The 16,030-nt window shown below is 44.0% G+C and overlaps 1 protein-coding gene and 1 long non-coding RNA gene across 2 annotated transcripts in view; both read left to right on the top strand.

The window, feature by feature from the left end:
- The first annotated feature begins 1,124 nt into the window (after positions 1–1,124).
- LOC102529767 (protein-lysine methyltransferase METTL21E-like) lies at positions 1,125–4,694 on the top strand. The gene is given in 3 exon segments (XM_031684395.2): positions 1,125–1,157; positions 1,914–2,031; positions 4,181–4,694. Coding segments are annotated over 3 exon segments (633 nt in total). The 3' UTR covers positions 4,663–4,694.
- Positions 4,695–11,952: 7,258 nt separating this feature from the next.
- The window catches only part of LOC140685552 (uncharacterized), a 40,286-nt gene continuing 36,208 nt past the window's right edge, over positions 11,953–16,030 (top strand). Inside the window, exon 1 of the long non-coding RNA XR_012058812.1 lies at positions 11,953–12,245. This is a non-coding gene — a long non-coding RNA (uncharacterized lncRNA). The remainder of the gene's footprint in view (positions 12,246–16,030) is intronic.

A 16,030-nucleotide genomic window follows, 5' to 3' on the forward strand; every position in this document is an offset into this window, starting at 1 on the left:
CATCACCTCGTGTAAATCTCCCAACACTCTCTGACGCAGGTTCTTCTGCCTTTCACATTTTACAAACAGGGAAACGGAGGCTTCGAGAGAGATGCGTTCTTGCTCTATAACTAGTTTGTAAATTCGTAGAGACAATTGGTTTTTAAAAATGACATCATTGCTTTTTTATAGTGCAGAGAGGGGGCTTTGGAACAAGAAAAGGGGCTCACATTTAGGTTCCTTCATTTACAAGTTACATGAGCTTGGTCAAGTTAGTAAAGCTCTCTGAGTCTTGGTTTTGTTATCTGTAAAAGTGAAAATAATAATGCCTGCCTCACAAAACTGCTGCAAAGATAATGTGAAATATATATAGTGTATTTAACTCGGTCTGGCATGTGAAGTGTGTGCTCCTAATTGGTAGTTAATGTTGCTTATGAAACTTATTTGATATTGGGGATGGTAAGATGCCATAAGTCGCCCCCAAGTAATAATATAAAAATAAGTAATAATAAAATAGCACAAGGGCATATTATTGGGTGGTATCATTTGTCTTTTGTCTGGATAAAGGCAGACCATAAAGGACATGCTACTTACTATTCCATTATTGAAATAACTGGAATTCTACTGTGTAGCCGGAAGAACAGTCGAAATCTTATATTCCGTCACCAGTCTTTCTCTTGTTGCAGGTAAATAGATTGATAGCCTTTAAGATACATTGCTTTTAAAAAAGTGTGTCAATTATTACTCGTTTCACATGGCATTGCAGAAATGACTAGTAGTGAATTCAACTTCAGGGATCATCAGAAAGATGTAGCTGCTCTGATGTATGAAATGTTAGCTTCTGTTAAGAATTATTTTCAAATAGTTTATGTTACGATTACATTGCACCTGAAGCCAATGACTATTCAAAACTAACTTAGAAAAAATAGAAATGTAGCCTTTCCACCAAGTTCTTCCCTCTGTCATGGTTTTCCTAACACAACCACAAACACTGCCTTTTCCTGTTCCTTTCAGAGAACAGAGGAGGTGATGACAAGAAAGTGGTCGCAGAGATCATGGCAAGATGTTTTGTTCCAGCTTCTATAACAGCCCCCTCCTGGGAGGGATTCCACTTTGCTGGTCAGGAGATCCGGATCAGGGAGGCCATGGATTGTTACGGTGCTGTTGTTTGGCCATCGGTATAATGTCATGCAAATTCTGCTACATCTCAATTATTTTTCAGCCAGTTTTGTTCATTATTCATTATATGCTATTTGGAAGGAGAAAACAGGTTCCACAGTTCCGTTTTATGTGTTCTTCGAACAACTCTAAAGTTCAGAAATCACGAAAGTAGGAAAATGCTTCCACAATGAATTCTATTTCTGACTTGTAAGGTTAATAAAGAATGTTGTTTACACCTTAAGTTTTTTTGTGATTATGAATCACAAAAGTTTAGAATAGTAAACATTTTTATTTTCCATATAACTACCTCCATTTGAATCAAACAATTATATTGAAATCTGTATTAGTCTCAACACACAGAATTCTCTGACACCTCTTCTTCGTCAAGTGTCCCGTGAAGGGTGCAGACACCCGCTTCCTACCGCTGTCTGCCCCAGTTCCACACACACACGTCTTTAAAGTGACTGTCGTTATTAGAAGTAGCTTTCTTTGAAGGCAGTCAAACCTAAGTAACTGAACTCTGTATTCGTAGTTCTCTTTTCTCCCCAGCAATCCCCAAGGACTCCCTCTATCCTAAATGTTGAGCCTATCGCAGGATGTACTTCTGCTGATAATTTTCTGAAGTGATGTGTTTGGATGCACATGTGTACTCACGTGTGCCAACATACATATGTTGTATACGCACTCGTGGGATGTTTATCTAATAGACTTTAATTTTACTTTCTGTATTCAGTTACCAAGCACTACTTTTTTCTTCTTTTGAATTTTCACAGGCCCTTGTTCTATGCTATTTTCTGGAAACAAACGTAAAGCAATATAATATGGTCGACAAAAATGTGATTGAAATTGGAGCTGGAACAGGACTGGTCTCCATCGTGGCGAGCCTACTCGGTAAGTAGGCATTTCTGATTGGGAAGGGTCAGAGAATTTGGTGATCCAATACCTTTGGTTGCTTTTACTACCCAGTGTACTATGCCCTGGGCCTATTTTTGAGCCCTCAGTGGTTTGAATGGGCTTCATCAAGAAACTCTACCAATTGTAAAGTCACCTAACTGGTTTCTTTCAGAGTTTTGTGGGAAGCTGTGTTAATGCTTCTCACAGGGTGTAGGTCCCAAGTGCCGTCTAGCTGGGAGGTGCACCCAGCATCCTGGCCGCTGCAGGGCTTGCGGAGTGCTAGGCACGGGCAGAACCGACCCCTGGGACTCTGATCCTCCCTGTTTAAACTCCAGCCCCACTTCAGCGTTCCCGTGTAGCTGTATATTCCGCTTGGGTTGTGATGTCCTATGCTTTTATGAAAAAGCACCAGTTAGAATAGAGGAAGAGTGTTAGAAATCACGTCCGCTTCTAAGTTTAGGCATTTGCCCTTGAATTTATTTTTATCGGTTCATTTCCGTTCTTCTTTTGTGATCCCTTGCTCTCCCACCAGCATCTTCTCTTCCAGCTAAATGTGTGATGGTCTCTGTGTACGCCTGAGCCTGCTTCAGTTCAGCCTCTCTTTGTTGTTGTCGTCTATTTCACGGCCTCAATTTGGCTGCCTTCTCTGATGTGCGCTACCCAGATCCATCTTCAGAAATGTACACCTGCCACTCTAAAAACTTGAGAGGAATTCAACATTTAGCAATTTACAACTTTCTAAACACTGGAGAAATACAGGCCCCTAGAAGTCCTCCCCAAATATATGTGTTTTTAAATTAGTCTAACCTGATACTGCTTTCAAAGGTCACTGTTCCATTTAGTATGGACAGAGTCAGAGGCACTATTGGATTTATACCTGAAGCCTTCCTGATCTAGGAGCAGAATTTATGTTTTGGGAAGTTGTTCATTTCATTAAAACGAATCGATCCTTTTGGTCCGCTTGTATGACTCAACACAAATATCAAAAGATGGAAGCTTTCTAAGTCATATTCCAAAAGTGGTGGCGTTTACCTCTCTGGACACAAAGATCTTAATAGTCAGATAGTTTATATTCACTGTGGGCAGGGGGTCATTCCTTATCTTGGAATTTCAAAAAGATTTGTGGAAAATGATAGACCCACCCACCCTAGGATGTGGAGATCCATATTTCTGTGGTTCTGCCAAGGATACGCATATTTCTCCACCACTTTAGTATTTTCCGGAAAATGCCATCATGGCCAGAGAAACTTGCCATGATGGGCAAGGAGTGTGTCCTAAACTGGTCTGGGCGGAGCTGGGCTTCTCCGCCGTTCCTCGCCCGAGTCTGCTCTTGCCTGACGCTGCGGAATCAGCCAGCCCTAGATTCATTTCCACATTGTTTTCAGGCTCTACTGCTGCTCAAAGTTCAAGTAAAGGACCAAGTTTTATTGGTTATTGGTTTCCGATTTATTTCCAAAAAATGCCTACTGCCTGTATTCATCTTTAACTTGGAAATCGTTTACATCTTCTTCCTCTGAGCCTCTGTCCTGCACCTGTGGCCTTCGGCTGTGGGAGCACCCTGTGCGTGTCGCGGCTCGCTTTTAAACATCTCTCGGTGAGAAGAGTCACACTTACACTGGGTTCAAGCTGAGAACACGGGCAGGAACGTGGACGTCATGGTGCTCTCAGGGTAGTGACACTGAAACGTCTCCTCCCCTGTGCAACCGTAGGATGCCCCGTGGTGTAGACACTCACCCAGTCTCACGTGCCCGTGCCTCAGACTAGGGAAGAGCCTGTTCCCCTTTCAACAGTGACACCTGATCTTTCCCATGAGGGTTCCAAATATTTTCTATTTCCCTTTCTGTTGATTGTTTAAGTAGATAAATAGAAAATAACAACAGCAACAATAACAAAACAAAACAGACAAAAAACCAGGAGAACAGAAAAATGCAACTGAGGGCAAAAGTACCATGGGACTCTAATGCTTTTTTAAGGGGAGGCATAAAGCTGCCTTAGCAACTACTTTGAAGGGCTTTCCCTCCTGTGTGTACTGACCAGTCTTTTCCTGGGGGCTGGCGATAGTGCAGAATTGCAGAATGCGTGGTGCCTTGAAACCTGCTTGCCTCACCTTATCCCACGAGAGTTCCTACTGTCCTTTGTTCCCCAGGGGCACACGTGACTGCCACAGATTTACCCGAGTTACTTGGAAACCTGCAATATAATATTTCCCGAAACACCAAAATGAAATGTAAGCACTTGCCTCAGGTTAAGGAGCTCTCCTGGGGCGTCGCCTTAGACAAGAACTTCCCCAGGTCTTCCAGCAACTTCGACTACATCCTGGCGGCCGACGTTGTCTACGCGCACCCTTTCCTGGAAGAACTCCTCATTACCTTTGACCATCTGTGCAAAGAAACCACTGTCATCCTCTGGGTCATGAAATTCAGGTTGGAGAAGGAGAATAAATTTGTAGATAGATTTAAGGAGTTGTTTGACCTGGAGGAGATTTCCAGTTTCCCCAGCCTGAATATTAAGTTGTATAAAGCTGTGAGGAAAAATCGGAGGAATGCATGATATTCTCACAGGAGAACTGGCAAAGCGAAGGCAATTTCTAGTAGATTATTACTTGAACAAAGACCCTGGGTAATCTGATGTAGCACTGACTTTCCCAAGGGAACACACACACACACACACACACACACACACACACACATACAATCACCCTAGACAGGGATCTTCCCAGGTACAGCACGTGGATCTGGAGGACGGCAAAGCCATTCTGTGTGCTGATTGGTTAGGACAATGTCTGCTTTCCGTCTCTCTCTAGAGCACCATTTGTAATTATCATCATTTTAATAATTGGTGCACTTGACTGATACTGTTAATGCATAACTGTAGAGTGATGTTTTTTAATCATGACGTCTCTAAAATATTTTAAACATAAGCTTATGCAATTCTCTCTTCAGAAATAAAGAAATGGGTTCTGCAAATAAACCTGGAAAGGCAGACATGGAACGTGATGGTCAGGGTGAGATTATTGTGGTTTCATTCGTGCCAGCTTTTCGGTGGTCTGTCCTCTCTGCTTGGCAGGGAAGTCCTCCAGCACAACCTTTGAAATCAATCACGCTTGTAGATGTGAGGTTGTGGGCAAGGACGCTTCTCCCCAGTAAATGAAAAGTGGACGGAAGGAAACATCAAAACAGTAAGGATTTTGGAGGAGTTGTTGTTTTTATTTTTAAACCAAGTACAGTTATTCTGCATCACAAGAAACAAAAATAGATATAAAGCCATTGGGTTGAAAATACACATGAAAAGATTTCAGCCCCTAATCTCAGAAAACTAGCATATGGCCGGTTTTAAAGTTCAAAGCTCTGCTGATGAACGCATAGACCTAGATATCCGAAATCCTGTGTGATTTTGTTTTTCACAAGGACCTTAGAGGTTAGAATAGAGTCTGAAGTAATTAAAGTCAATGCGGGGAGAGCAAACTATTAGGATTTTTGTTCCACGTAAGGAGACTGTGTTGGCTGGTAAGTCTTCAGGGTTCTCAGTGACGGAAGGCCAGCTCTGTGCCCTTGGGGTGGCACTTCCCCTCCTAAGCCCAGTCCTTCCTGCTTTGCTGGAAGTTCCCAGCCCACTCAGAGCTGAGCGGAGCTGAAAAGATTATTTCCTTGTACCCTGACCTGCGCGCCAGGATACGGGTGTACCCCCAGGGGGTTTTTTGGTATATGCAGCTCCTGGGGTCATCTCCCAATAACTCCCAGTATTCACACACCCCTTTAGGGTTTCCACAGCCTGTTATGTACATAAAATCAATTAATCCTCATGACCATTGTGGGAGTCTATGTAATCATCCCCACTGCACAGGTAAAGAAACTGAGGCTGCCAGGGGTGGAGTCCCTTGTCCCAAAGCCACACAGCTTCCAAGTGACAGGCCCGCAGGCCCAGGTCTGAGTCCAGAGCATGTGCTTTTGTTTTTGTTTTTAACCATTGCTCTGCTTTTGTGTGTTTAAAGCAGTAATGTACAAAGTCTTCTCTAAATGAGTGAAGTCATTTCTTCCAAGTAAAATCAGTAACCTGGAAGGGTAAGCAAATACATGAGGGAGAGAGGAGAGCTGGTCCTCCTGAAATCTTTTCCTCTGGTGTCTTGCCTTCACTGGGTTCTCAGGGTGGGCTCGTTTAGAAGGTGACATTCCAGCGAAGCTGGAAGGAGGTGAGGGAAGAAGCAGTGCCGGGGGCTGGGGAAGCGTGTTCCAGGCAGAAGCAACAGCCCGGCCAGGCCCTGAAAGCGGGAGCACACGGGTCCTGGGGAGAAACCGCAAAGGCCAGTGAGCTCGGAGCAGGGCGAGCTGGGGACAGTGGGGAGATAAGGGGTCCAGAGGGGCTGGATCACATCGGACCTCTGTGGCAGGCTGGGTTCTCCCGAAGCAGGCCTGGAGACGGCATTCGGTGGGCAGGTCAGTTTTAGGAACATCATTGGGATCAGGTCTGTGGAAAGGGGCTGGACCCAGGTGCCTGTCAGAGTCGCCCAGGGCGGGGCGAGCTGTCTGAGCCTTGATGGCCCTTGTCGCTCAGTCTCTGGACGTGGGCTGCCCGGCCGGCTGTGACCTTGGGTGAGGTGATGCATGCTGGGAGAGGCAATCCCTGAAGACGCCGACAGCCGGGGCCGTCTGCCAGCAGCACTTCCAGGGCGCGGTAGTGAGTCATCGCGAGGGGATCGAGGCAGCGCCCGCCGCGTGCGCAGCACCCTCCAGGCGCTTCCTCGCTGCGAGGTCTGGAGCCGGGGAGTGAACCGCCAGCGCCCCGTGCGAGGCGCTCTCCGGGTGCTGTCCCCTGGGCACCGCTGCGGAGGGCCGGGGGACCCGCTGCGAGGCTGCGGTCAGGCGGCAGCAGCCGTCCGGGCACGAGAGGATGGCGGCCTGCAGCCGCGGCGGGAAGTGGTTGCTTCTAGGCAAGTCTGGAGGCCAGACCCAACCGACCTGCTCGCCGTGCTGGGTGTGAGCGTGAGGAGGGCTGACCCTGCGGGCCGTCGGCAGCCTGGTTTGTAAGCCTCAGGCAGGGAGCAAGGGGAGCGCGGACAGGACAGTAAAAGGAAGGAGGACTGAGCCCCGGGGCCGGCTGGCCAGCGCTGACATCAGACGGGCTGTAGCTCGGAGCCTTGTCCAGGTTCTGCCCACCTTCCCCAGATTGCATTAGGATCTTTGACAGAGTTCACTCCCTCAGTGGGTCTTGACCTGGTCACTAGAGTTTCAAGTTTCCTAGACGCCGCCCCAGGGGCTTCTAGGAGTGTTTTAGGTGCAACAGCACAAATCCGGGGATGCTAAGGGAAAAAAAAAAGGCTCCTCTGCTCAGAAATGTTTGAATATCACTACTAACCCATTTTTAGGTAGAATAGATAGTGTCCTTCTTTCAAAGACTGTGTTAGGACAGAACCAACCATATGGTTCTTACCAGTTCCTCTTTGTCGAAGTGTCGATCTGTCAAATGCCCGGTTCAATACCCATTGTTCTATTCTGTTTGTAGCGCTCGCTTGCAAAGTTTAACACCCACCCACACACCCTGTGCGCGCTCCTGCTCCGCTCCGCTCTGTGTGCTCGTCTACTTTCATCTCTTTGCTGTATTTTCTCCGCACTTTTCTAGATTCAATTTTACAATAATGTAATTCCAAAGATGTAATTTGAGTCGACTTTTTCTTTTCTTTTATAGCTAGGAACTGATTTGTAACTTTAATCCAGGGAAGTTTACTGTGAGCTTTGCCTTTACTCCTTCTTTTTATTTTTTCTTTCTTTCTTTTTATATTTTTGACAAGTTAAACTATGCTACTGAAACCCTTGGTCCAATTCTTGCAGTAACTTTCTGGGTTTCTAATAGAATAAACATACTGACTGTTAAGATTTTAATAGCAGTTATCACAGAATAGATCTTGCTTCACAGCAGACATATCAACTTGCTGGAGATACTCTGCAGCTTAAAATTTACGTGTTACATGTGTGTAACCATTAGCGTTTACATGTTATTTTTTAAAAAATATTTTTCTTATTGTTTGTTTTTGTTCTGGGGGGAGGTAATTAGGTTTATTTATTTGTTTATTTTAGTGAAGGTACTGGGGATTGAACCAAGGCTCTCATGCATGCTAAGCAAACGCTCTATCACTGAGCTATACCTTCCTCCCAGATAAATAATTTCTTTTTTTTTCTTTTTTTTCTAACATTTTTTATTGATTTATAATCATTTTACAATGTTGTGTCAAATTCCAGTGTTCAGCACAATTTTTCAGTCATTCATGGACATATACACGCTCATTGTCACATTTTTTTCTCTGTGATTTATCATAACATTTTGTGTATATTTCCCTGTGCTATACAGTGTAATCTTGTTTATCTCTTCTACAATTTTGAAATCCCAGTCTATCCCTTCCCACCCTCCACCCCACTGGTAACCACAAGTCTGTATTCCCAGATAAATAATTTCTGAATGAACTTTGGAAGTAAAACATGTCCATTGGGTAGGATTTTGATGCAAGAAAAGATTTACATGTACTAATTTTGAAAACAAGCTGGGGACCTTGGGTTCTAGAAATAAAAGAATCAAAGTGAACCTTAAGTAAGTCAGATAAGTAAGCTTCCTGATAAGTTTAGAAGATAACTAACTACACTGTGCCCCTTCTTTCAACTGCACTTCAACTTAATTTTCGTGGAAATCTGCATGTGGAGGAAGTAAAAAATCGTCAAATATGTGCGTTTTCCCCACCAAACTATAAGGTAATGATAAACAAATTTGGGGATGCAGCAGGTAACTACTTTCACAAAATGTAGGGGGTACAGGCAGAGCCAAATTAAAAAAAGTCATAAATATTTGCAAGTGTGTTTGTGTGTGGACCTAATTCTTTATGCCTTCTTTACGGAGCCTGGAAATAGTTCACAAATGACTCTCACATCCAGGGTTTTTTGACAGTTTTGAGTTTGTGATGTGAAATTAAGGCTAGACTATTTGCCTGCAAGTCCAATTTCAGTATTTCCTCTGCTTCCAGTTCTACATATAATCGAAGATAATGTTCTGTGTGATTGTGTGGTCATAGTAATGGGACAGTTGTGTCTTAGGTGGCTTTAGTTAGCGTCTGTTAGTCCTGTGGTCATATTAACTCCTTTTATTCAGAGTTCCTGGGCTGGCCATTCATGTTGGGTTGGGTTGAGTGAGCTGTGTCATATTTAGATGGCTGGGCATACACCATTGACCACCTGCTCTACTGAAGCAACCTTTGGCCTCTGTCATCAACAGTGTTTACATTGGGAAGCTTGAAGGCAAAAGTTTTCCCTCTCAATTCTCTCAATTTCTTTGTTTCTAAGGCAATTGTATTTCCTTGAAATCCAATCAAGTTTTAGAATTGGCACTCAACCATCAAGAAATTTAAAAGCATCACTAAAAATGAAAACAGATGTCCAGGTAATTTTTTGATACATGGCATTAGTAGAAAAAAAGATAGGAAAATATTGGCTGTCTGCCGCCAGTCACTAACACTTTACCATACCAAGTTTAGTTTCATTTTCTAAACAAAAGCACAAGCTAGGTAGGATTAAAATAAGGTATATAAAATATTCTAATGGCTGGGCATTATTTCAGAATGCTGCAAATATAGGATGGATGCAAGGCATCTGAAAGTTTTTTATTTGGTATAAGTGCGAGATTTTGTAGCTTAGGTTTTGAAAATGTCCATCTTTTCATTGTCCATAGTGCTTGTCTATACTCCTCTTTGTTTTGATTTTAAATAATCAGTCAGCGCATTACTTACCTTCACTGGATTTTTTTTTTTTTTGGTGTCATGATTTAATTTGGGTTTTCTTATCTACTGCCATGATTTAATTTGGGTTTATCTCTTTCTGTGTTTCCTTTGTTGGAAGAGTATAAATCATAATGACAAAGGTTGTCTCTTTGTCCCAAACCATCATAAATAAGCCCAAAGAGCAGGCCATAAAAATGTAAGAAATTCTTAGATTAAAAAACATGAGTAATGTTCTTTACCCACCTGGTGTTCAGAGGTAAAAGTACAGTGTGCAGCTAGCAAATTATTAACACTTTTCTACCAAGGATTTCCTTTTTCCTTAGGATCTCTGGGATTAATACATGGTCACTTTAAGAATTAGAAGGATGTCAAACATGATAAACATATTTTATAATCATGAAGTCAGAAGAGGAATTGAGAAATAATTATAAGATTATAATTAGACTAGTTATACAATTATTCTAATGAATATAATATATAATAAGGATGTGCAGCATTCTTGGGGTGAGGGGCACAAAGTGCTGGAGCTACTGGGAACAGATTTCATATTTTTTGGGAAGTAATTCAAAGAGGCTTAAAGGCAGCTATAATAAATGCAAAATAACTAATGCAGCTACCTTTTTACTTTCCTGATATTTTATTTTTGCTTCTCTGGGAAGTCATCTAATGGCTGTCATTCATTCATTCATTCATTCATTCATTCAGTGCTTATTGAAATCGCAGTCTGCCAAGCAGGGGCTGTAGACATGCAGCGGGTGAGGGAGATGGGCCAGTCCTCTTGGAGGCTTCAAGGTTCCACGTCAATGGGCAGAGGCAGCGAAGTCAATGCATGGTGAGGGAAGTAGACACATTTCCAGAGCAGTGTCAAGTGTGCTGATAGCAGGGAACTTGCTCCACAGTCAGTAGGGGCTTCCTGGAGAAATAACTTGTAGCTGGGAAAGGAGATGGAGCCCTTTCTGGGCTGGAAAAATTGTAGCTTCTAATAATCTTGCTGAAATAACTCCTTTTATGGAATACTCACTGCTTTTGGCTCTGTTTTAGATATTTCACATAGAGTTTCTCACTGAATGCCTCTAATACCCTAGAGGTATTAGTCCATTTTACACACGAAGAAACTGAGGCTCAGTGAGAGAAAGCGGCTTCTCTGAGATCACGCACCTGTCGGTTGGGAGCCTCTGTTTCTATGGCACCAAAACTCGTGATCTTTTCAAGTACTACCCTGTGTCCATTTTCCACTCTGAGCCCTGCAAGACAAAATCCTGAATTTGAGTTTATTCTAGCTAATTCAGAGCAATCTAGTTTAGTGAATATTGTCTTTATTGGCCTCCAGAGCACAAATGGGAGGTGCACCTGCATTGTGAACGCCTTTTCATAGATCACGCAGTGAGTGTGTATAAATGTATGTACACACCCAGCAAAGACTTAACATTTTTCTTTGCAAGGAATAGTGAACAAAAGTTAGATTGATTAATTTAAAGCTCTGCAGTGATCTTGAAACAGCTCAGGCAGAATGAAGTGGAGCCAGTGGATGCCCTCAGATGACTTTTCAGCAGGAAAGGCCAAGGGGGCGGGGCTGAACTTTAAAGCATCATCCGATCTGCCCGGGATGCTGGTGTTTACAGGGCTGTTGCTAGGTGGTGGCGCTCACTGCATCAGCACGGACCTAAGCCGTGGGGTGATGTGAGCACTCGGGTTCTCGGAAACCACCCTTCAGCAACCTTTCAAGGCGAGGGCAGACCTGACTCAGGCAGCGTGGCCTTCGGAAGCGCACGCAGAGGCACAGGGACCGGGCCGGGGGGACGGGGAGGACACCAGGGGCGCCGCAGCAAAGTGCTTGGCCAAGTGGAAACGGCCTTTGGTGTCTGTCAGCCCGAGGTTCATCCGATGACAGTCACCTCGGTTCCGGGAGGTCGATAGGCCGAGTAAGCCTCACGCCCTGGCGGGAGGCCTGGACCAATGACGGGATGTAAGGCGATGCGGGCGGGGCGGCCGGGGACGTCAGGACCGGGCAGCTGTCGGGGCGCCCGGCTCTGAGGACCCTGCCCGTCGCCGCTGGGAGCGACGTGGGCCGGGACACGGAATGTTCCAGAACCGAGAGGAGGGAGAACGCTGTCGCCAAGGCTGCTGGCAGGACGTGGCCACCCAGGGTGGGGGTGGGGGGCACAACTTCAAAGGCAGGATGCTGGGAGTGGAAACTCTAGGGGGAAAACCTCAAGGTTACTGAGGAAAAGGAATGGCAGGGTAAGTTTCTCCCCAGAGGCCCTTTATTTACCGCACATACTCCTGGTTGGTGTTCACACGGACCAGCAGAGACCCAGCCCGCTGGCTGACATCCCTCTGGGCAGCGGACGCAACGCGGAGCCTGAGAACGCAGGAAGCCGAAGTCAGCATCTGAGGAAACTTCAGCCCAAACGAAAAGCCTGCTCCGATTCTGTCTTACGCTTCCACCAACGAGGTGAAGAGCTAAGTAAGGCTTTGGATACCGGTCCCTCAAAGCTCCTGGAATAAACCCCGAGTCTGAGATTACCAAAGATCGCCACTGGGAGGCCCCAGTGATCTGTGAAATGAGCTTTCCCATCAGAGTAAATAAGTGAAAAGAAAAGAAAAGATTTAAACAAGTGAACTGAATTATGAAAGATTATATGCAAATGCCTCAAAAGCGGTAAGGGGTAAATACACAACAGTATAATGTGATAAATATGTGGTGCTGTCCTCCTTCACTGGGGATTGTTGAAATTCCGCCCCTGCCTCAGCGCCGTGCACACGTAATGAAATAAACTCTCCACGAAAACAGAAGATGAGGGCTGGTTTCCAGTTCTTTGACTACTCTACAGGTGTGCAGTGGGGCACGGCGGGGCGCGTGCGCACGTTTGTGTACGGGGGGCGGGGAGGGGAGAAGAGGATGTAAGAGAAGGGAGAGGGGTCTCGAGGAGAGAAAAGCACGCAAGGCGGGGGCGTGGGTGGGAGAGGTTTTGATTCGTAACAGCCGGAGGACAGACAATATCTGCCCATATCTTCTCCTGTAATACAGCGGCCCTCAAACCTGGGTGCGCGTCAGAATCACCTGGAGAGCTTGTTAAACGCAAGCAGCTTGGCCTCAAACCCAGAGCTTCTGATTCAGAAGATCTGAAGTGGGGCCTGGGAATTTGCATTTCTAATGGTTTTCCAGGTGATGCTGATGCTCCTGGCCCCGGATGCACTTTGAGCACAGCGGCTGTCATACATCACACTTCACCCTCGGGGTTAATCAATTTGAGGCTAGGGCCTTTGGGCATGTGACAGGTATGGCCCCTACTGATTGTTCCACCATGTCCTCTATTCTGTATCTGATGAGTCACATCTTAAAGTGCACCCTCTTCCTTGAATGGACACTCCTCCCCAGGGGACCTTCCATGAACCCCCTACACACATTCCTGTAGGCTCCATCCTTTCTGAGTTGTTGAGAAAACCATTTTATTCAGCGTGGCATGATACAGACTAACCTTTTTGCCTGAGCTTAATGTTCTTTTAAGTTTATGCACAATTTATGTTCATTTTGAGTCTGTCTCTTTAGGCATAGTTATAAATAGTCCATGAAGTGAAGAGGGAGTAAAAAAAAATTGTATGCAGATTGTTTCACAGTCAAAGACTAAAGGGATATTTCTTGAAATCCTAGCTTGACTATAAAATACTTGTAAGCTATTAAAGAACAGACAGTGACAGTGTTTAATTTTACTGCTACAGTGTGAAATAGCTCCATATTAGAAAGGGCTCAATTAAAAAATGTGTTGATGCTCTTAGTACCAGAGATTTGACTCCTAAACCTTACATTGGCTTTAAAGGGAAAGTCCTGATATACAAAAAGAGTGATAGCGTTTGGGGTGGGATTTGTGCTGGTGCAAAGGAGTTTGTCAGGCCTGGGGTGAGCGAGTTCTTGGTTTCATCACTGCAGATGTGTATCTGGGCAGGCACCCCGCTTGCCAGCCACCTTCACCACCTGCCAGATACGCTAGAAGATGTTGACATTGATAAGAGTTTTTAACACAACTGAATTATTCCGGCAGTGGGGTATAGCATTTTTTCTTTTTTCACATTTGTGATGAGTTAGAGTCACCGTCGTCCATGAAATTGGCATACTGATACTTCCAACTAGACAATTTCCAGGAAGTAATTTGAAAAACTGGAATTCCTCATTATCATTGTAAAAAATGATTTAAAAATAAGAGTAATTGGAAAATGCTGAACATGTGGGTGGAGGGAACATGTTCATTTTCTCTTTCCTAACAGGGGTGCACACTCATCATGAAGTCTGCTGACTCAGAGCAGCAGTCCTCAGCCCTGGCTGTCCATCAAACCCCTGTGAAGCTTTAGAGAAAGTACTGTTTCCCTGGCCCTGCCTTGACCCTCAGGGGTTGGTCGGGGTGCATTTGGTGCAGAAATCTGTATTTTTTAAAGCTTCTCACAAGATTTTGTTGAGTAGCCATTTGGGGGGGAAGTACTGGTTTGGTGTATATGACAAATCCTGGCCGGGGTTGACACTCTGGCTTTTATCGCACTCTTCATGGCTTCTGAGTTACTGAATCACTGATGTATTCCAAGTTTTCTCATTGCATGTAATTGCTAAATAGAGAATTTTCCACACAAAAGCCTCCAACTGTGATGAGACCAATCTCAGATATATCGTAGGATATATTTCCCCCGGAACTCAGTCAATACAGATTAATTGTTTTTGGAGGAAAGAAAACATACTACATCACCTCTGCACCGGAATATCAATTGATCTAATCAACAGAAATTGGAATATTACCACATTCAACAAAACCGTGTTCTTTTTCAATGAGCCACAACACTGCCATTTCCCAAGAATTCAAGAGGTTCAGCCTCTGCACACAGGGCTCTGCTTTTCACAAAGCAGAAGGCAGGCATTATCTAGACAGGAAGACTCACCAGGGACTGAGATGTGTCAGGCTAAAGGGAAAAACCAAGGGTGACTTCACAGGTCTTAAGGGATCCAAGTTCTCAGTGGTTTCAGCAACATTTACCATTTCCTCTTTTGGCATCAGTACATTGGATGGAGGGAAAAAAAATCTGCCAACAATGCCTAACATTATAAGAAAATAACATTATACAAAAAGGTATGCAATGTGTAAAGGCTACAAGAGATGTCTTTATATTATTTCTTATGACTGAACATGAATCCACAGTTATATTAAAATAAAAAGATTTTAAAAAGAGATGTGTCAGGTGTCTTTACTTGTATACAGATGGCACACACTGAACTTTTTGTCCTTCCCTTTCCCCACCCACTTTCCTCTGTATGTGGAGTAGAGATTTGAACTTAAGTCAAACATTGATGTCCATGCTTTCTGGATTTTATCTATTACTCCATCTGGAGGGTAATGGGAATCATACTCACTGGGATCAAATCAAGTGTCTTTGTCTTACTGAGCTGCTTTAGAAGAAATTATTGACTCCAGAAATGATTCGGAATTCTCATGCAAATTTTTAAAAAAGAACTAACAAAATATAATGACTATTAGGAACCTGGAATTTCAAGCTGCCTTTGAGGTTAGGAGTCCAAGCTTTTATTTCAGTCAGAAATCATCTTCTAAAGTATTGCTAACAGATGGTGGCTGGGAATTCTTTCAGGGAAGGGACCCGTATCTCTGACAAGGCAGTATATTCTAATTATGAGAAAGTACTTTCTTATATGGAACTGAAATCTACTTGCCTTTTATATCCAAAAAAAAAATAAGCCTTACATACACAAAATAAGTCTTTTTTTTATAAAATGGCAATGAGAGAAATATAAGACAGTCTGTGTTTTTCAAACTAGACATCTCCGGTTCTTTTTCAATCTTTCGCTATTTGACATTACTTTGAGAATCTTGACCACATTCCTTGGATGTACGCCAGTTACTCAGTATCTCTTCTTAAGTTGTGGCCTTCAGACTTGAGGCAGTGCTGCAGAGTTGGTCTGACCCAGATGCAGAACACTTTTTCTAAACATACTTGACACTGTAACAACAGAATGCAGGCAGTGGCCGTAGTTCATAGATATGGAAGGAACCAAGAAGTGTCTTACTTCTAGGTATCTGACTTTGGTTGGTCTGTAGGAAACACAGGACTGAAATGCATTGCTGTGCATGTCTGGGTCCACCCAGGGGGAGGGGCTGAGGATTTCCTCTGGAAATTCCTATGCTCTATAAACTCGAAGAATTATTTACTTTGCAAGGTCAGAGTCCAATGTTTCCCTTTCAG

Source organism: Vicugna pacos, chromosome 14 (genome assembly GCF_048564905.1).
Source record: "Vicugna pacos chromosome 14, VicPac4, whole genome shotgun sequence".
NCBI classification, from domain to species: Eukaryota; Metazoa; Chordata; class Mammalia; order Artiodactyla; family Camelidae; genus Vicugna; species Vicugna pacos.